Source organism: Notothenia rossii (assembly GCF_949606895.1).
Source record: "Notothenia rossii genome assembly, chromosome: 6".
In the NCBI taxonomy this organism is placed as follows: domain Eukaryota; kingdom Metazoa; phylum Chordata; class Actinopteri; order Perciformes; family Nototheniidae; genus Notothenia; species Notothenia rossii.
This window is the reverse complement of record NC_136909.1, coordinates 27951203-27973122: the sequence shown is the minus strand read 5'-3', so window position 1 is coordinate 27973122 and position 21920 is coordinate 27951203. Positions and strand designations below refer to the sequence as shown.

At 39.7% G+C, this 21920-nt stretch overlaps 2 protein-coding genes across 5 annotated transcripts; one reads left to right on the top strand and one right to left on the bottom strand.

Annotated features, from left to right (window-relative positions):
* Window positions 1–1762: 1762 nt before the first annotated feature.
* Window positions 1763–13107, bottom strand: LOC307045070 (zinc finger protein 462-like). The gene is made up of 11 exons (XM_079690563.1): window positions 12975–13107; window positions 12563–12621; window positions 7405–12464; window positions 7048–7316; window positions 6649–6767; window positions 6219–6353; window positions 5674–5917; window positions 5441–5583; window positions 5126–5349; window positions 3358–4267; window positions 1763–2753 (listed from the first exon to the last, which is right to left on the bottom strand). The coding sequence occupies exons 2-11, from the start codon at window positions 12570–12572 to the stop codon at window positions 2617–2619; spliced, it is 7251 nt and encodes a 2416-aa protein (XP_079546689.1). The 5' UTR covers window positions 12573–12621; window positions 12975–13107; the 3' UTR covers window positions 1763–2616.
* A 436-nt stretch (window positions 13108–13543) lies between these two features.
* Window positions 13544–19155, top strand: coq2 (coenzyme Q2 4-hydroxybenzoate polyprenyltransferase). 4 transcript variants are annotated; one of them, XM_079690559.1, is made up of 8 exons: window positions 13544–13683; window positions 14528–14904; window positions 15155–15321; window positions 15638–15759; window positions 16690–16775; window positions 16876–17009; window positions 18029–18217; window positions 18378–19155. In XM_079690559.1, exons 2-8 carry the CDS (start codon window positions 14577–14579, stop codon window positions 18531–18533), a joined length of 1182 nt encoding a protein of 393 aa, XP_079546685.1. In that variant the 5' UTR covers window positions 13544–13683; window positions 14528–14576; the 3' UTR covers window positions 18534–19155. The 4 variants fall into 4 exon arrangements, with proteins under 4 accessions (XP_079546685.1, XP_079546688.1, XP_079546686.1 ...); XM_079690562.1 differs by having other exon boundaries at window positions 13563–13683; window positions 14568–14904; XM_079690560.1 differs by lacking the exon at window positions 13544–13683 and adding an exon at window positions 13703–13816.
* The last annotated feature ends 2765 nt before the right edge of the window (window positions 19156–21920 follow it).

The following is a 21920-nucleotide window of genomic DNA, read 5'->3' as shown; positions in this document are numbered from 1 at the left end:
GGATGGATATCCTCGTGGATTCATCTTCCTATTATACACACATGCATTTCCTAACATTTGGACTACCTATGTTGCAAATGTATTATCTTTTCAATTTACACACGGCATCTATTGCACGTCTGTCCGTCCTGGGAGAGGGATCCCTCCTCTGTTGCTCTCCCTGAGGTTTCTCCCATTTTTCCCTTTAAACTGTGGGTTTTCTCTGGAAGTTTTTCCTTGTACGATGTGAGGGTCTAAGGACAGAGGGTGTCGTATTGTCATACTGATATTCTGTACAAACTGAAGTCCACTGAGACAAATGTAACATTTGTGATATTGGGCTATATAAATAAACATTGATTGATTGATTGATTGATATGTAAACACATATTTCCAAGGCACTCCTTTATAATTATTGGGATGAACAGGTTTGAAATCATTTCAATGTATAGGCTACTATAGGACAGTAACCAAAAATATCCTTTAAAACTGGAGAGATTAAAAAAAATGCATAAATAAATAAATGTTACGGTATAATAAGATATGAATGAACAACACAAATAAAATGAGTGACACTCATTTGTTATTGGTTATGTTCACATGCTTATTTGATTACATCCACTTGTCTAAGATGACAACAGAGACTTTCGACCCAAAACCAGCTGTTGACTTGTGGATGCAAACAGCTAATCGCAGACTCAACCAGAGAGAAAGTAGTAGCCTACATCATCAGCTACCATGTCTGACAGAGAGGAAGACAGTGAGGAGAGCAGTCAGGAGAACAGTCAGGAGGGTAGTGATGACAGCTTGTAGGTTGGTCTTTCTAATGTTGTCTTGTGTTCACCTCTGCATGTGTATTCAGTGCTGTGTGTCTGGCAAATAAAGTCAAGACCCCCTCAAAAGTTATAGTTTATTTCCTTTTAAGGATGAGCACCAAGCAACATCTCCAGGTGCTCCTTTGAGAACCAGGGCAAAAAAGTTATGTGCACCCCTGGTGCACATAACTTTTTTGCCTACTTTTTTGCCTACTTTAGACCTACAGTCTATGAGTAGACTCATAGACTGTAGGTTATACTACAGAACAAAATCAAAACAGTTAAAATACACAAACAACAATCCACAAATAAGAAAAAAAATAATGAATTGTTTAAAATATATATACATTATTATTAGTTAACAGATAACACTATTAATACTCATCCATAAGGGGTTGTGTTTTGTACCTTATGACAATAGCTCAGTTTAAATAATTGTTTTGTTTAGAAAACATTAAACATAAAAAAGCATTTTTAATTCATGCCTTGCTCTTTTCACACTGATTTCTTGATCTTCTAAATTAATACATAAAGCATTTACAGAACCGTCTGATATGTTCTCTTCCGGTGTTTATCTGCTCTCATGGTTTGTTTGTTTAATGAAAAAATCTAAAACACAAATGAAAGCTTTAATTTCTAAAAAAATAGAAATAACAAATGTTTTGTTTCAATAAAACAAGATGATTTCTCTATTTTCATTTATATCAACCAAGTGAAGCTTCGCATCATTCACAATTCATTTATAATAGCATAATTGTTTACCTTTAAGGTCCCACTTTTTACATTGTGCCTATTTTAACTAGTTTACAGTGTTTGGTACTTGAATCTACAGCAATGCATTATTCTACATGATCATTTTTATGTAGCGTTGTTGCTGTCCTCAGAGAACCACGTTTCTCAATATTTCAAGTTTCTCAGGAAAACAAACGTGTTCTGCTTTGTGACTGATTCTTTCAGCGGATCCAAGAGGCTTTTAAAAAAAAGTTTATTTAGCATAAGCAGTAGAATTATCACAACACGTATCATTCTGTTCATCACAAACATTCAAAAATCAATACATCTGGATTTACGTGGTTTTCACTGAAAAGGAAACAATTGTAATCCTGAAGGTAACTAAAGTGGGCAGACAAAATGTACATGGAATATTTGCCTCCGTTGAGTACAATTCTGAAGTTGCATTGAATTAAAAAAAAAATCCTAAATACAGTGTTGAGAAAATGCAATAGGTTCTATCCAGTTGTGTTACTGATGCTGAATGAAATTAAGCTGCCTGACAGATAACAGCAGCTCTTCCTGGTATCAAATACCCAACAGCACCTGAATGCAGCACCAGCATTTTCACAATCAATGGTTTTGAGGTTGGTCTAGCAGTTCTTCATACTGAACATAAATGTTCCATATGTAACAAAAGTTCACAGTGTAAATATTGTTGCATGTTTTACAGTATTAAATGGTTAACATATTCATTAAAAATAACTGCAGGAATAAAAAAAAAAGAAGAAACGAGGATCTTCGCATGAGTTATTCATGCATTTCCCTTAATGTCTTTTTGACAAAGCGTCACACTTTATACATCCACCATCTTAGCTCCAAAGTTTGATTTGCTTAATCACAAAAATTAAATCATACGCATAACAGCTGTACCAAAAAAAACATTTAATTATAAAAAAGGTTAAAATCAATAAAACATATATATGTTACCTGGCTAAACAGATTTACACGTTACAGTAACAGAGTAGAGGACGGATGATGAAAACAAATCTAGATTCTCATGGAGAAAATCAAGGGTGGACGCCGCTCGCTACGTACAAAACAAAAAACATTATATTCCATGTCGAAGGATGTGACGCTGCAGCTCAGAGCTGTTCAAGAGGTTTCGTCCACACAACTGGCAGGTAAATGGCTGCTCCTCTGTGGCTGCAGGGCGAAGAGCGTCAGCATCTCGCTCTGTGAGTGCATCTAAAGGAAAACAGAAATAATTCAGCTGGTGTATCATGCAGTTTCCAAAACCTAATTAAGGCTGCAAACTAATAATTAACAATGAATTATTTAGTCTAAAATGTCCAGAAAATAACGACAATAAATATTTTCAGGATGATAAGATGACTTTCATGTTCTGGCACTCAAACATTAAAAGGTTATCATCAAACAGAGACCCTACAAAGGTTTAACATTTTTGCATGAGAGCATAAATGACTGAAAATCTAAATCACATAAAAAGGCAGGCATACTTTTCACATGAAGTATTTAGTTGCTTCCACTGTGATAATTTGAGGCCTTTCTCTGTTTTACAAAATACCTTCTGACTGTTGGTCAAACAGGATGAAGATGTGTCTTCATACTTAATAAACAAGGTATCAATATAATCAGCTGGTTAATAGATAATGAAAATAAACGGTTTTTGCCGGGCCCCTTTCACTGAGGCGGTGAAAAAGTTAGGCATCCAGACTTAGAATGAAAGCAATGAGGGCAGCAGTGTTGTTATGTTTTTCTTAGCTCTGCAACAATTCATCTGTAAATGTTTAAAATTGTATATTTGTACTCAATGTGATCAGTATCTTACCTTTGGGCACATAAGGACCTTCCTTCCTCCCGTCACCCTGCTCATGTTTTTCATCCTCGCATCGGTTCTCATCGTCAGCGATCGTCTCATCTGTTTTGTCCTGCTTTTGCTGAAGATGGTCACTCTGATCTTTCGCCTTGAAACAACCAAGAGGCTGCATTTCTTCTTTGAGATATTCCTTCTCGAGTACTGGCATGTCCCCGTAAGGGTCTCTCACCTCCACAATGTTTTTGTGCACCTGTTGGTTTTTGTAGTTGGTCAGTGAGACATCAAAGCTTTCCTTATTGCTTATCTTGAGCTGTTCACACTTGGGCGACACAATACAAACGGCTGAACTTGCCTCTGCATTAGTTTGATTTTGTGGGTCATTTGCCAGAGATTTGCCACTTTTTTCCCCCAGCAATACTGTCTCCCTTTGAACTTTATCTACAACCTCGGACTCAGTGTTCTCATTTGTCTTTGTCGGTCTATTCTGATCTGCCTTCGTACAGGTAGATCCAAATGCTTTTTCTTGAGGAGCCTCATTATGCGGCTTACAGTCCTGTGTTTTTGCGGGAATCTTAGCATATTTTGTTGAGCTCCCCATTGTCATCAGTTCTTTTAGTTGCCTGAACATTGTGCAGTTGTCTTCACTTTCTCCAAGTACCGGTTGGGCCGGCGACAACACTACTGCCTCGGTCTGTGGTTTCACTTCGTCCCTCACCTCATTTTCTGTCAGTTCCTTAACTTGTGACTTATGCGGACCTTCATTACTGCCAGTTACACACTCCTCTGTTTCTGCATCATCGCTTTCGTTGCTTTGATGCTCCAAGTTAGACGAAGGTTCTTGTTCGTCTTCTGGCATCTTCCCAACCCTTGCCTCTAGCTGATCGAGGCTGACCTGACCCACAAGCTCGTGGTTCCTCACAACCTGCAAAAAAGCAAAACACATAAAGATCAAACTTCAAATTAACAACAATCCAAATTGCACATTTGAAATCAGTTTTCTTTTTATGTTATTGCTGTTTGTGGGCTCTCCACTGGGAATCTACTATTGTGTTGTTTGTTTCGAGGTCGTTGTTATTTTCTGTCTTGTTTTTTTAATTGTTTGTCTGATGTTTTATTGACTGTTTTAACAAAGCGTATGGATTGGATTAACAAAAACAGATCTTTTATCTCATTAACCTGTGCATCACTAGTGGCTTCCACCCAGGGACTAGATTCAACTTTAATTTAGTTTCTTGGCCGTAATTTCGCGTCTACTACTCACTGCTCGGGTCCTGTTGCTCCCTGTGTGCTTTAAGTAAGGTCTGAGATTTCTTACATTAGGTTTTTCCATTATCCTCCATTTTATTAATAGTGTTCTTACACAGGGACCAAGGATTTAAAGTAGCTTATTGTTTACTCTAGTCCAGAGTTGTATACTGTAAAAACTGTAAAACCCCTTATGAAAATAAGTTATATTCAGCTATATAAATAAAATATGACCCGACTTGCCATTTGCACTGCTTGACGTATAGGTCCTTGCAACAAACTTTTATTTGGTCAAGTTGGGGTCGATGTGTCAAACCGGCAACAATTTCTTAAACCGCCTAATAGTTAAATTAGTCAATTTTATTTACTACAATAAATTTCTACAATGGCAACGGAAAATGTGAAACAAAGAAGCTGTCTGTGATGCGCATTACTTTTGCCAAATTCCAGTACATTGAAAGTGTATCATTTACAATTCCTTCACACAGAAAGGAATCCCAGTGATGCATTGAAGCCTTTAGTAACAAATCCTCACCTGATGCTTATCACTCAGGTGCGCCTCGAGGTCGCTCAGCTGAGTGCAGTCAAAGTAGCACAGCCGACACTTGTAGGGTTTGATGTCATCGTGCCTCGTCATGTGCAGATTCAAGTTTTCAGCCTTTCCGCTCGTGAAAGTGCATTTATGACAGCGGAAGACGATGCCTTGAAGGCAACGAGACAGCTTCGAGCGACACACTTCAATTGGCACAACACGTTCCTCTATAAAGAAAAGAAATAAAGACTGAAAATTACGTCATGGATTACGATATCAGGGGGTGGGACACCGAATCCTGACGGGCATCTAACCTACCACGATGCAAGATGATGTGATCGATCATGTTATTCTTATTCTTGGTCTGGTACAGGCAGAAAGGGCAGCGCAGGTCTTTGTCATGAGTAGGTTGTGATTGGCATGTAGAGTGGCCCCTCTCCATGTGCATCTCAAAAGTGTTCCTAATAGAAAAAAATAACAGTAGTTTTTACAATGAAAGACGCATTCTCTTTTGAACATTAAAAAAACGTCTCATGGTGATTGTAACTCACTTTACACCTGTGAAGAACTCGCAGTCCTTACACCTGAAGATCTTCTTTCCATGGCGATTTACGTAGTGACGTCGTATACTAGACCGGTGTTCAGTGTTGAAATTGCAGAACTCACAGTGAAGAAGACTGTTTTCAGATAACATGGCTTCTTGCTTATGTGTTGTGGACAGGCCACTGGTCTTTGCCATTGAACTATAGTGGTTCAACTGGCGCTGCACATCTGGAGGCTCCAGGTAAAGCGACTCTGTCAAAGCACAATAAACATTACATTACGCTTTTATCCAAAGCGACTTACATACTCAATACTGTGGGCAATCCCCACAGGAGCAATTTGGGGTGAAGTGTCTTGCCCAGGGACACAACGATGACTGCAGTGGGGTTTGAACCTGTGACCCCCTGATCCGAACACCAACGCTCAACCCACTGCACCACATGCCTCCCGAATAAATCACTGTTATAGCCACTAATGCAAAAAACTAAGTATGAAATAAACATTTTACCAGCTAGATATTTGTGATTTATTGAAAATAAAACGGATGACTTACTTTTAGTAATTTCAGGTTTTCCGTCACTTTCAGGCCAACAGTTCAATTCCTCTGATGAACTTAAGGGCTCCTTGCCAGTCACCTGAGCGCTCTCCTCTTCTTCATTATCACTCTCATCAGAATCCAGTATGACACCTGAGCAGCGGTACAAACATGGAATGAAAGTCAGAAAAATGTGCAATATCACAATGTATACAAACTGTGTAAGGTTTGAGTAAAGGTAAATAATTACATTCAGGCTACACTTTCTGGTAAATGTGTAGCCTGAAAAAGCTTACATGGAAAATTCATGTCATTTAAAATTGTCCTTGTATTGCTGATAATAAAATATATATATATATCAGGAGGTATAGGACGCATCACATCAATATGAGATCTTTACCAGTTCATCGAATGTTTGCTAATAGTGCGTAATTTGCACGTTACTCACCTTTATGTATTTTCATAAAATGACTCCTCCACAGGCCCATGACGGTGGTCCGATAGGGGCAGAAGCTACAGAGGTAAGGCCTCACGGTCCCAGCTTTGATCTGAACATATTTGTCAATGCTGTTAAGAGGATGAAAAAATTTCAGATCAGTCAGATATTATCAGTCAGCTTATAAATAGGTAAATATGTCTAAGGGGATCTGGACATCACATTTGTGTAGGTGACATTTAAAATACTAATAATGCCGTCTGAACAATACTGTGATAATATAATATTTCAATCTATTTGAATATGTGCAAGTGAACCCAAAAGGAGAGGTCATATATCTATTTTAGAGTGTAAGCTACATTTTCGCTAACACTACATTCCCTAATAACAAACAGCTGAAGTTTTTCCTACCCGTGTAGCAGATGATCCCGCTTCTTGATGGCTGCCACAGCTGCATGGCTGCGCTCATGCGAACGCAAACCTTTCAGTGACATGAAAGTCCGCCGACATAGTTTGCAGGCGTGTTCACTTGATTCCATCTGCGGAATCTCTACATCAGCCTGGTTTGGAGATGGCGACAGAGGACTCTGTGGCAAAGTCAAAGTCTGTACTGGCCTCACGTTCCACTGGGCCAGGTCCTCCACAGGTTCTAACATGAGAAGATTATCTTGCCCACCAAGCTGAAAATTAAACCCAGTTGTTGTTAACAAATTGGAGCTGAAGCATGTAGCAAAGGATCAAAAATTGAAATATTTGCAAGGAACTTACTTTGAGGGATGTGGCCTCTGGTGTTGTCATAGTGTCAGGTGATGTTTTATTTGAAGGCTTTGCCCTCATTTTGGCCCTCTCTCTGTGGCAATCCAGGTGGTACCACAGCTTCCTAGTTCCATTCATCAGTTTGTTGCAGTGCACACACCTGTAGAGACCTGTGCTGCCCTTCTTTGTTCCTTGTGATAGCACAATGAAGTCTAGGCAATCTGAGCTATGAAAAGTATCATAGTGGGCTAGAAGCAGCTGAGGTGAGAGAAACGTCAACTCTGGACACTTCTTACATTCGGTGGGTGTAGGTTCTTCAGATTCAGCCACAGGTAGAATGCTGGCATTGCTGATTGTACAGTTATATTTCTCAAGCAGCTTGTGTGTGGTAAGTGGATCATATTTGTGACGTTTTTTGTAATGAGTTTGCAGGTATCTTCGATAGATTGCTTCGTAGGAACACATGTGGCACTTCCATACTTTTTGCTTGTTCTGTACTGACTGACAGGTCTCTTGAGTGTTCAACTGGTCTCTGGAGCCCATTTCTGTGGCGCTTACTGCTGGTGTATTACTTTTGAAAGACGTCCACACTGAGACATTAGAGCCTTGATCAGGTTGCTTTTCAGCTGAATGTTCAGAAGCTGTTGGCTCAGCACCATCGTGGTCCTTCACACAGTGGATTTTCAGTTTCTTCATTGATGCAAAAATGAGTGGACACATTTCACATAGGTACCCTTTCACATTAGAATTTTGTCCAACCGTACACCCCACCATGTTGGTAGCAACTACATCTGTTGGAAGGTTGTCTGCCCTGGCAAGGATGTTTGGATGCCTCATTTGGCAGTGAGTGAGAGTGCCATGGTAACTTGAATTCACATAGGGGCAAGTTGGACACCTGTAGATCAATTTGTTGTTTTCCTCAATTGTGCCGGACATACATGTCTCATCAGTGTTTTCTGGTTGATGAGGCTCTGGCTTCTCGGGGCCCTTCTTGTATACTGGGGCACAGTATTTTAAGAAGCTGCTCCTTCCATGTTTTTGGATATAATGGCTTCCAAGAAGTGGTTTTGTGAAATAGGAATTGGTACACAGTTCGCACTTGTATACACCGTCGTGAACCTTTAAAACTGAAGCCTTCTTGTGGTGAACACGCACATGTCGATCAATCGCTATTTTTGTGCTGCTATGGTAAGTGCAGTACTGGCACTTATTCACTGCATACTTTTTCTTACATAAAAAGGAGATCTGTGAAATTGGCAGCCGATTGACCAGGGTCTTAAATGGTTTTATTTTGCTAACAGCTGAGGGTTTAGGTGGCTTTTCTTCAGTCTCCGTATGCTCTCTCTTGCAGTGCCTTTTCAGCCTCTCCACCGTTGAGCAGATATGGGGGCAGGTTTGACACATATAGCCCCTAATTTTTAAATTGCCAGGATTACCAGGACCATTTATTTTCAAACAGTCGTCCCAGTTTGCTAATTGTGCTGTATCTAAGTGAAAACTGTCTGCCCTGACTTTGAGGGTAGGATGCCTCATCTGGAAGTGAGTTTGAACTCCTTTGAAACCGGTATTGACGTAGGTACAATACGGACACTTGAAGACATGCATGTGTGTTTCACTTTGCTCTTGCTTTTCCTCTTGGTTTTCATTCACAGCTTCGTAGTGTTTCATTCCACAGTGAACGCTTAGGCCGTGCGGTTTGTTAAACTTTGCAGGGCAGTAAGGGCACCTGAGCATTTTGGATGATGCTGTTGCTTTAGGGGGTGAAACAGGTGGCATGTCGAATTCCAGAGGCACTTGGTAGGATTCTAATGTCCCAGGCATTTCATTGTCGTCTTCCATCTGCCTGTTTGCACTTTGTCTTTTGCTTTTGGCCGTATCCATGACAGAGCCGTCTTCTTTTACTGACCATGGATGAACATCACGGTAGTGCTGTGCGATGACTAACAATGAGTCACCCTTAAATGAACATGCTCTGCATGAATACATATCATTGGGTCCAGATATTTTTGATGGTACGCTGTCATTACCTTCAGGAATATCATCAGTGCACTTCTCTTGAGGTTTTTGTCTTTTAGGTTCCCTTTTGGGACCAACATACAATCGATCAATCACATATTCAAGGCTTCGTTTACGCCCTGGGTGTTGCTCCTTGTGATGTTCAAAGACTGCTGCTGCGTTTTTGTGGGAGAAAACACACATGTCACAGTGATACCCTGTCTGTAAATGTCCTTGTTCGTAACACAATTTTAAAACATTTGAGACTGTGCACTTTGTCCCGTGGATTTTCCCTATATGCCTCTTCAAAACACATACATATTGAGTTGTGTATGTGCATCTATGGCACTGAAGGGTCCTTTGGGTCTGTGAGGCTGGTGGTGAAACTGACACAGATTTGCAAATCATTTTCTTTTTCTTTTTTTTATTGTTTTTTACCTCTGCAAGATTTACTTCTTGGCTTCTATTTGCTTTTCGGTCTGATTTCTGTGCCTTTTCACAAACAATAGTGGTATACAGACAAACTTGTTTGCCAGTAATCATAAATCCACTATGCTTTCTAGAGTAATGCCTCAGTACTGATTGCACAGTGCGCTGTCTATAGTTACAATAGTGGCAGAAAAACATATCTTCATCGCCCTTTTTCATGAGGGGTTGTGGTAGATGCGTGGAGAAGGCAAACTCCTTAGCTTGAGATTTAGATTTTTCAATTTCATCCCGAATCAAAGCTGTGTGTTGAAGAATACATTCCTTGTCATAAATTAGGCCTCTGTGAAGTTGGTTTTGATGGTTTGCTACTCCTTTTGCAGATGGATTTCCATAGTTGCAATTTTGGCAGTAAAACAAATTTTCCGCACAATCATAAGCATGTCCTGCTTTGTCATACTCTATATGTGGAGCTGTTTCACTATATACCTCAGCTTGTTTACAGGTTTTGGTTTTAGAGGTTTTAGTACTTCCTGGAGACTCAGCTTCACTTTGAAGTTTCTTTTTCCGCACAGCAACACTATGACTTAGGATCTCTTCAATGCATGTTAGTGCTTGGAGAGAGTGTTTGGCGTTATGATGACCAACAACGCTTTTAATTTTGGTACTTGAATAACCGCAAAACTGACAGTAGAACAGTATATTTGGTGAACTGCAGGATAAACTGTCCATTTCACTGTAGCGTTTAGTGGGCGACCTTTTTCTTGCTTCTTCCACAGATTCCCGTTTCTCAACTTTGGGAGACTCTAAATAAGTCTTAGAAGCATCTGTCGGGTGCGTATGCTGTGATGGCTCAGCTTTGTCTTTTGTTTGCTCAGAAGAATCGGAGATGTTGGTTTGAGCAGCAGCTTTTTCTGTTATTGTCAGAGGGTTTGGAGAATTATCTGGCATCATTTGTGATGTAATAGACAAAGGGATGCGAGATGACTGTTTGATTTTGTCTATTGAGACTTCTTCACCTGGGTGGATTTTCTGGTAGTGGACATGCATAACAACAACAGACTTATGACTAAACTTGCAGGTGTTGCAATGATACAGGATCACGTCTGCTCTGTTAGGGGTAGGATGTTGGGGTAAGGGTGCATTTTGCACTTCCTTACTAGCTGTACAGGCACTCTCAGGAGGAATCTCTTCTTCTCTTCCTGGACTGGATGCTTTATCAATTGTATTTGACTGATATGATCCCTCTTGGCATCCAGTGGCTGAGTATCTGCAGTACATCAAGGAATTATCCAATCGATGTGTTGGGTGATTTTCCTTGAAATGTTTTATCAAAGACTCCAACATGTTGGTCGTAAACAGACACACAAAACATTTGAACACCAAACTGAGTTCATGTGAATGCATCTTGAAGACATTTGGGGCCTCTGGATGATTTTCAGTGTAGTGTTTCTTGAGGTTAGCTTCACTCAAAAACTCAACTGGACACTGCAGACAGCGAAAGGTAGCACTCGCATCACTTGGATCCTTTATGTAAGCAACATTGTATCTTACATAGGGGTGGTTGTTCTGGTAATGGGTAGACACATTTGTGATGCCCACATCTCTGTATTCACAGTGCTTACAAAGATAAACCAGTGAATTTTCTGTGTCTCCATTGACACAATGACGTTTATTTTCTCCTTCATCTTCGCTCACATCAAATGAAAACTCTGTGTTGCTTGACGGTTTTTGTTTACTTGTGTTTGCTTTCTCTGGTAGCTTTGTCCTTTCTTTGTTCGTCTTTGATTTTTTAGCTGGTGGGCTTCTTGATCTTTCATTGTTGGTCCTCTGGCCACCTTTGTCAGGAACCATGTCTCTTGATTGAACCATGGGCTTTGGTTGTTTCAGGTCAGTACTTAAAAAGTGGTCATTCAGCAAAAACTGTTGAGAAACATGGTTTAGGTCAATGATAGACTTTGCATTTACTTTAAACACACCACTGCTGTTTGGACTGGAGCTTGGGGGAGATTCCTGCAAAATAATGGTCGTTTTGGTGCATTCTGGAAGCTTTGCGCTTTCAGCTAACTTCACTGTGGTTTTCCCATTTGATCCCGATGCTGCCACAAAGTACTTTGTAATGGTTTGCAATTGCCTCTTGTATGTCTTCCGATCCTTGGATGTGTTAAGTGTGGGTTTCGATTTTGAGGTAGACATAGCTGAAAGACAGGAGGGAATCTCACTTGCTCCTACTGCAGCATCACCACGCTCTTTTTTTGAGACTTCAGATATCTCGGCACCCGGGTTTTCAGAGATGATTACATTTCCAATCACGTTCTGATCTTCTGTCTTTATTTGACAATGTTTCTCATGACTTTTTAAAACGTCCAAATCTAAAGCTTTAAAATCACACTGCTGGCATTCAAAACCATCTTCTGTATTTGTGGAATTGTAGTCAACATTTGCGTTGTTAGTCCCAGGGTTTTTTAAACCAGCCTCTCTAAGAGCACCTTCTACATCATAGCCATGCACATTTTTGAGGTGTTCAAAAAGATAGACCTTGGATTTAAAGGGGATAGTACAGTGTCTACACGTGCCAGACTTGGTTGTGGTTTCTTGAGAGATAACGGGGTTCTCTTTCATGTGGCCAGAAGAGGAAAAGTGTGTTGAATCTAAGGAGGTAAATAACAGATACTGTTGAATAAAACTCAACGTGATGACATGCATTACACTGAAACAGCATTGTCACTAAATAGAAAGTGATAAATACCTTGTTGCATCTTGGACTCCTCTCCAAACACAGAGAATGAAGACACAGCTGTTACTCACCTAGAGGATTGAAAGCATAAACGATTGGGTTGCTGAAGGTAAAAAACCAGCAAACCACATGTGATTTCTACTTTGTTAACACTGTTTTTAAGTTAAGTGTTCTACTGAGGGCTTCTACATGGATTCAAAAGAAAAAAAACAATATCAACAAGGGATATACTGCTACTACAGCAGTTCACCAATGGTCGAAGAAACAACTTGTGACCAAAGTCAGGTATGTTCAACAGGAAGGAAACGAAGAGCAAGCACAGCAGCCCCTTTCCAAAAAAAAACTATTTGAAAAACACAATGAAAAGACATAGTACACAAATATAACTAATTAAAACCTATGTGCAAATAAATAAAGTACTCACGCATGTAGACAAGCCCAATATTAGGCTTATAATACAATATTTTGAATCGATGATGTTGTTAACGTAGAGAGAGGACACATTTCCGCCATTTTTCGCGCTAGTCCAACTCTCTCTGGCCTGCTTCCGGTCCGACATCTGAGGATGTCACTTAACTTCCGTCGAGAACCTCTTAACCTTCAAAATAAAACAGATTTGAGGCACTTTGCACAGACAAAGAAGGACTTGAGGAGACGATAAAGTAACTGGTGAAACATTAATTTACCAGTGAATTCTTGTTATAGGCTACATACCTGTATTATAATGAGCTGATGGAGCACAGGCGATGTTCTGCTACTTCGACATTTGTGTAACGTAACCCCCGGAGCCATATCCGTTTAACTTATTATTATTTTTAACCCAGACTTACACCTTTTCCAATGGAAAAAATTGTCACTTGTTAAAATATATTGTAATGTCTTAATGCTTTTAGTTTTTTACAGATCGGCTCAGAGAACATTTTGATCGATTGAGTTATTAATTTAACTGATTCAAAATAAATAATAAGTCATAACCTATTACATAATTACGGCCATGTACATTTCGTTTTAGTTTTGTAGTGAAAAACACATGTGCCGACGGATCTTGCAGAACGCTGTTGTTGGTTCCGCATACTGCCATTGTTTCCTCCGGAAGAATATCGGGCGGACAATAACAGGAGAGCAGAAACGTAGTAAGTTTTACCTCACAGTGAGGCTCATACTGAATTCGGTTTAAGACGAGTTAACGTTGATATAAATAGTTTGCTTAAGCCCGAGTTAGCTTTAGAGTTGATTGTGATGATGTGCTGTTAGGTCAAATATCATGTCAGTATTCTGTCATATTAGTGTGTGCCGTTTTCATTATTATTCTTTTTACAAAACTAACTGACCTTTATCAAATGCCAATAATCTGCTCAACTGCAGCTCTTTTTGCGCCCATGTTCTTCCCAAATTCACTTCAAATCAGCATTGATTAACGCCTAATGCATCTTAAAACATGGCATTTCCAATTGTTTTTTTAATGACCTGCACTGTCTTTATAAATGTATGGACATCTTCAAAAAACACATATTTTCAAGGCATTCAAAATTGTTCTTACCTCATAGTCAGAGCTAGAAATCTACAATTAGCATACACATCTTAGTCTAATTTCTAAAAGTTCTGAAGGTTATACCCTACATGTTTGTTAGTATATTATTCATTTTATATCTGACTATTCTAACTTCAAAATGAAACAAGATTATTTAACCTGTCTTTATACAAAGTTCAGATTTATTTTCCAGAAATGTATGGTAATCACATGGGTTTGAGATTTTTTAAATGGTCATTCTGTATATATTTTGACCTGGAATGTGCACAGACAAAGGACACACAATTAATAATGCAGCTACACCCACTAAGGCTCTCTGACGCATGAACACCTCAGTCTTTGTGCATCTGATTATCTCTGACACAAAAGGTATGCCTGTTGCAGCAAATCAGTCCTCTTTGAAAAAGCCATTGACAAAACATTGTGTGCTTTTTTTGTGTGTAAAGGGGTGTTGTTCTCTGAGAAAAAAATTCAATCTGACCTCAGAAAAACAACATGTTCGCAGCCAAGCTGACCAGCCAGTTACCTCTGGATACTCTGAGGAGGATTCATCATGGAACTTCTTACCGCTGTCTCTACACCCTGTCGAACATCTTCCTTCACACGGAGGGAGGGAGGACGAGTGATGCAAGTCTCCTCTCTGATTCCAGTGCTCTGAGAAGAGGGTTTTACAGCCTGAGTGCTTTCCGACCAACATTTAGACTACGAAACACAGAGCAATATGGGAGAAGATCCATCAGTCTATCCGCTGCGACAATAGTGAACTCAGCACCAAGGCCAATCCAGCCATACCTCAGATTGATGAGGCTGGACAAACCTATTGGTTAGTACATTCACTTTCATTACATCTTTCAGTGTACAGTATGTGTATGACGCTTTTTTAAAGGGAGTTTGATACTGTAGGTTTGAAATTGTTTAGTATTACATTTAGTTCAAGTGCTTGGAATATTGTCAGACCTGTATTTTGGGGATCCTTTTTATAGTATTTCACACACTTTTGAATAACCATATGTATAAGTATATAATAGGATATTATAAATATGTGTAAGTGATGGTGTGTCTGCGCATTGCAGGAACATGGCTGCTCTACCTCCCATGTGCATGGAGCATTGCATTGGCTGCAGACCCTGGACACCTCCCACATTTGGGCATACTCACCCTGTTTGGTACAGGTGCGCTGCTGATGAGAGGAGCGGGCTGCACTATTAATGACATGTGGGATAAAGACTTTGACAAAAAGGTATAGGACAATTCATATAAAGCAATTTCCAAAATAGCTGAGAGATACAGGTGGCTTTTGGTCAAACTTTTTTACCAAACAGCTTTAACTGTTATTCTTTGCTCAGCCCTTTCAGCTAGATTTTGAATTAACAAGAATTATTTTAAATCCTTCCTCTCTTTGATAGCTATAAATGACATGCCATGACACACAATAGGATGCTGTTCAAGCTGTGTTTTTTACTTATCTGCATTATCGTCACTCCCATAGTCACAGCCAATGACGACCTCCCTACAGTATGTCATGACTGATTAAACGTGATAATGTTTTAATAAAGGTGTCCAGGACGGCCACTCGACCCATTGCATCAGGAGAGATTTCTCAGAGGCAGGCCGTCGTCTTCTTAGGAGGACAGCTTTCTCTGGCACTTTGTGTTCTCTTGTGTCTCAACTATTACAGGTATCAAGTGGTCTCTGTGTTTTCCTTAGATCTTTATATTGTATCATATAATATTATATGATCTGTATATTTTAGTTATCAGTTTAAAGAGAGTAGCAGAGAGGACAGAACGCTGAAGCAAGTGTGTAGGTCAGACAACAAATACTGTCTTCAGACTTTATTTATTGAACTGTCCCATTGGTTATGTTGCCATCTACTTTGACTTTGTTCAACAATTGTAATGGGGTCTTTTACCGACCGGGGGACAAAATCCATATTCCAAACCACGTTCAAATATAGTAGGCTAAAAATTCCAGGATGCTCTAATAATGTGTTTAATCACATGTTTAAGTATGCAAGCTAGCATGCTTTTCTGGCTATTACTATGTACTAAAAGTAAAAGAAAAGTGCAATTTAGAACTAAACTGTACAATTCTGCAGAAACAAAATCAAAAGTGTCAGTAAGAGTCAATGTCTTCCAAAGTTACAGTCTCAGTGCAGAAATCCCTCTTTATGTTACAATCCCTCTACTGCAGGTCAGCAGGAAAACACTTTCTGGAAACACACAGAAGGAATTTAGCACTAAAAAGACTGTAACTATGGAAGGTGTTCACTGGATTTGTATAACCCAGGCTGATGAAGCCTCATATTAGCTTAAGATAAACCTTTTTTACAAAACAAGGACTGTGGATACTGCCCCTAATCACTTTATTGTCCAGTACAGAAGGGATGTTTTCAATGAGCATATCTGTTTCGATTTCCATATAGGCCCCTTTGGTTTTAGAACAGCCTGTTATAACTGAATCAAACTGTTTACCAGCTGCCTTTTTATAGACTTGTGCCCTGCACATGCACAAGAACAAGGGATTTGTGTAAGAATGCTGACTAAAATGGACCTAAATGCAAATGTGTTCATATATTCATCGCTTGACACATATGTACTCTTCCCAGCATAGCCTTGGGTGCTGCCTCGTTGTCCCTAGTCATCTCCTATCCACTGATGAAGAGGATCACTTACTGGCCGCAGTTTGTGTTAGGTATGAGCTGTATAAGACTCTCCTGTGGTGTTTTAAATCTTAATACTTCTTCCCATCAGGCTGAAGTCTGTCTCATGTTCCTAATGTTCTTTCTGTTCAGGCCTCACTTTCAACTGGGGGGCGCTGCTCGGCTGGTCGGCCGTCAAGGGCTTCTGTGATTGGTCTGTGTGCCTCCCGCTGTATTTCTCAGGAGTGATGTGGACGCTGATATATGACACAATATATGCACATCAGGTGAAGTTTACAGTTCCTATTTATGTTTGTATGAAGCGCTTAGTTGACATATATATTGTTAGCCGCTCACATTTAGTAAATAAATAGTTCCAAACTATTTTTCAATCTAGCTTGGTTTGGTGTAAGTTGTCGTATGTTGGCGACATTTGCTGTTGAGATATCTGCCTTTTCTCAAATGTAATAGATCTAGCACTCGGCTTGTGTGTGAGTAAAGCACCATAAAATACATTTAAAAACTAATGAAAATGGTCTCTTTCCAGGAAACATGACTTGGTTACTTCAGATTTTCCACAGACCTTGCACTGAGCAATTTCATGTACCGGTAGAAACTATTTTCTGTCCATGGTATTACTGCTCTTAAAGGTGGGGTAGATCATTTTGGAGAAACCAGCTCGAGTTCGCTAGAATTTGAAAATACACAGCCGGAAAAAATCTGCCACTTCCTTACAGAGCCCCTCCTCCAACACACACAAACGCGCACATGACCAATGAGGGCACGAGATAAGTTTGTGCACAGATGGAAGGCTGACAGGCAGGTAGGCCATCCAGTTATTTTAGCCCGGCCGGCTAAAAGGATTGGTCGTGCTTTTTACAGCGCTACGGCTTCCACGGATTACATTTTTGTATGGATTTTTTGTCAAAGCACTTCAGCAGCATATTCATTGCTATCGGGATGTTAAGAGCATTCCATGGAATATAACAAAAAGTGTATCTTGAGCCGGTTTCTCAAACTTACCTACCCCACCTTTAAGGAAACATGCATTTACTTACTGTATATACATTTCCCTTTACATAGCAACTCACGCCAAAACAATCTAGGTTCATGAATAGCACTATTGGTTACAGAACAAATATGTTATATTTTTGAGTGAGCTGTACCATTGAACCATTGCTTCACTTGCATTGTATTACATTGAATCCAGTCACGTAGGAATAGAACATAAGCTTAATGCCTCATATTTAAAGTAGTGTATCATTGATTGAGACTAAGCTCCCTCTGTTCTTTCTTTGTTAACTAGGATAAGGACGACGACGTCAAGATCGGAGTGAAGTCTACTGCGCTGAGATTCCAGGAGCAGACCAAACCTTGGCTGAGTGGCTTCACGGTGGCCATGTTGTCAGGCCTGGTGGTAGCCGGAGTCAATGCTGAACAGACCCTCCCTTACTATGCAGTTCTGTCCACAGTGGCTGTTCACCTCACGCATCAGGTGAGGAACATGGAGGTGTACAGTGCAGTCTATATGCTGGCTCCAAAAGGGTGGATATGTATTGTACAGAGAGATATGACAAAGCAAAGAACATATAACGAAAGTGTGAAAAATATGGGTTTTCTATTAAAAGGTGATATTTCCTCTCCTCTCTTTTTAGATTTACACATTGGACATTCACAAACCAGAGGACTGCTGGAAGAAATTTGTGTCAAACCGAAACCTTGGATTGTTGCTGTTTTTAGGCATTGTCGCTGGAAATCTGTGGAAAGAAAGAAGAGAGAATTTGCTACAAAATAAGGAGGAAGTCAGATAAGTGACACAAGCAGAACAATTATTCATTTTTATTACATTTTCAGTACTTCACAATGCTTCAGCTCTGTGAGAGAAACATGATGAACTGATTTGAACCCTGACTGTAATATTATTGGTTACTTTTGTTTGACTATTGATTGATAAAACAGTTGTACAGAGAAAAGGGAAGAGAGAGTATGTCAGACGAGCAAATGGGTGGAGTTACATTCATATCCCTGCTGCTGAGGGAAACACCTCTTGGTACATACAAAATATAATTTTTGCTGCTGATTGAAACTCTAGTGGCTGCACACATTTACACAAAATTCAGCTAAATGGAGTGACGATAAACCAGGCAAATCCTTTATTTGTTGTGACTAAATGTGCTTCTTTTTTTCAATAGGCAGTATCAGTTTATAACAAAATCACCATAAATAAATATAAAGTATAAAAGAAACAAACAAAAAAGGTACGATTCCAAATTGTCTGTCAACTATCTGAGTAATGGGCCCGATAGACATATTATATAATATTTTACACTTATCATGTGTATGTTTAATTGGTACTGACCAATCAAAAATGCTGCTAAAAGATCTGTGTGTGAAGAAGTTTAAATAAAAATAAGAAGTATCAGTAATACATAACCGAGTCAGTTGTCAGTCATGTGTTTCTTCCTTTAGAGGGCAGATTGTTTTCACAGTTTGAGAATAATGTTTTTTTAGGTGGCTGGGTTATGCAAAGTGCCTCCATACAAATGTTTTATTAACATCTTTGTTGTTAGAGAGAGGGAACAAACCCGGGTTTAGATTGGTATCGGTGTCAGCAGACACGAGAGGTTTTAGTATTTGACATCAAAGAGTTATTTACCATCCCTTCAATGAACATGGATTTACAGGGAAATGTTAATGTCTTGTTATCCGAGCTCATTACACCTTAAAGCTGCATCAAACAGTTTTCACCACTAGAAAGCAGTACAACAACGCCCACCTCATGAAGTTGTTGCTAACCACTTAGTTTCATTTGAGTCAATCCACTATTGAGAAAGACATCTGGCTTTATTTTCACTTTTGTCATTTTTCATTTTCACTTTGAGTCACTAGTTTTTGTCCAGCGAGTCAGACAGGATCAATCAATCAATCAATCAATGTTTATTTATATAGCCCAATATCACAAATGTTACATTTGTCTCAGTGGACTTCACAGTTTGTACAGAATATCAGTATGACAATACGACACCCTCTGTCCTTAGACCCTCACATCTTACAAGGAAAAACTTCCAGAGAAAACCCACAGTTTAAAGGGAAAAATGGGAGAAACCTCAGGGAGAGCAACAGAGGAGGGATCCCTCTCCCAGGAAGGACAGACGTGCAATAGATGCCGTGTGTAAATTGAAAAGATAATACATTTGCAACATAGGTAGTCCAAATGTTTGGAAATGCATGTGTCTATAATAAGAAGATGAATCCACGAGGATATCCATCCAGGACTTATGATCCAGGACCACAGCAACGACTCAAGATCCAGGACTCGCGATCCATGACACAGGACCGCAGGATCATCCATGACTCTGGATCCCGGCGTATATAGACACCAAAAAGAAAGAAATTTGGGGAAGCTGGGTTAATCGGAACATGAGAGTACACAGGTATAGACAGAGAGAAGGAAGAAGTAAGATGTCCCCCGACAAACTAAGCCTATATCAGCAAAACTAGGGGCTGAATCTAATCAGCCCTAACTATAAGCTTTATCAAAAAGGAAGGTCTTAAGCGCACTCTTAAAAACGGATAGGGTGTCTGCCGTACGAACACAAACTGGAAGCTGATTCCACAAAAGTGGAGCTTGATAAGAAAAGGCTCTGGCTCCCATTGTACTTTTAGAGACTCTAGGAACAACCAACAACCCTGCATTCTTGGAACGCAGTGCCCTAGTAGGACAATAGGGTATAATGAGTTCTTTAAGGTAAGATGGCGCCTGCCCATTAAGGGCTTTGTAGGCGAGAAGAAGAATTTTAAATTCTATCCTGTGTTCTATAGGGAGCCAGTGTAAGGCAGCCAGAACAGGAGTAATGTGGTCCCTTTTCCTAACTCTGGTTAGTACACGAGCTGCAGCATTTTGAATCAGCTGAAGCGACTTGACTGACTTCTTGGTACACCCTGATAATAAGGAGTTACAATAATCCAGCCTTGAAGTAACAAATGCATGGACTAGTTTCTCTGCATCGTTTTGAGGCAAGATATGCCTGATTTTTGCAATGTTACATAGATGGAAGTAGGCGGTCCTTGAAATTGATTTTATGTGGGTGTTAAAGGATAAATCCTGATCAAATATAACACCAAGATTCCTTACAGTCTCACTGGAGGCCAAATTAATGCCATCCATAGTTAGTATATCTTTAGATAATTTGTTTCATAGATTCTTCGGGCCAAGTACAATAACTTCAGTTTTGGTCGTGTTTAACATCAAAAAATGTAAAGTCATCCACGTTTTTAAGTCCTTGAGGCAGTCTTGAATTTTATTTAGACGATTAATTTCATCAGGCTTGATTGATAAATATAGTTGAGTATCATCCGCATAACAATGAAAGTTTACAGAATGATTCCTTATAATATTGCCTAACGGAAGCATATATAGTGTGAACAAAATAATCCCTTGCCGTGCCTTGTTTGATGGACTGCGCTGCCAATTATTTTGCATCAGGGTTTGGTTTTATGTTACACTCAACCAAACAGTATATTGGCAGGTTTCTCAACCCTAAACAATGGATGAATGATGTTCAACGTGGAACACACCTGCAGCTTTCTGTTCCTCTCTGGAGATGCTCACTCACATGGCAGGGTTTAATGACATAGAAAATGACCCCTAATACAGATTTGAATTACAAAAATTATCTTTAGTTTATGCTACCAGAGACCAACCTTGAAATGTTTAAATGTTCAGTATTGTTGCTTTCAGCACTGCAATCTAGTTCATTTTGCAACATTGACTGAAACATAGAAATATGTTATGAAGTCCAGTTACATCCTACTCAAAGACATCTCGAGATAAATAAAATGGTGTGAATAATGTAGCTTTGTTGACATTTCATTGATTATTTCTTCCAAATTCAATAAAAAGTATATAGAGGACAAACAACAAAATACAAGGAGAAGAACAAGAGAAATCGAAGGATCTGACGCGGTTTGAGGGCCTGCCGTCCACCCATTTCTGCTTCTGCTGGTGGTGGTTCCCACGGCTGAAGGCCACTATCCACCTGCTGTTAGAGGCCTACTCCCAACTGTTGGGTGCTACTGTGCGGGGGAGGCCTGGTCTGGAGATACCGCGGAGAAACCGGAGTGTTGCCACACTGCTGCTTGCCTATTTCCTTGCTGCTGTCCTGACGTGGTTTTGCTTCGGGAACATCGTGGATGTT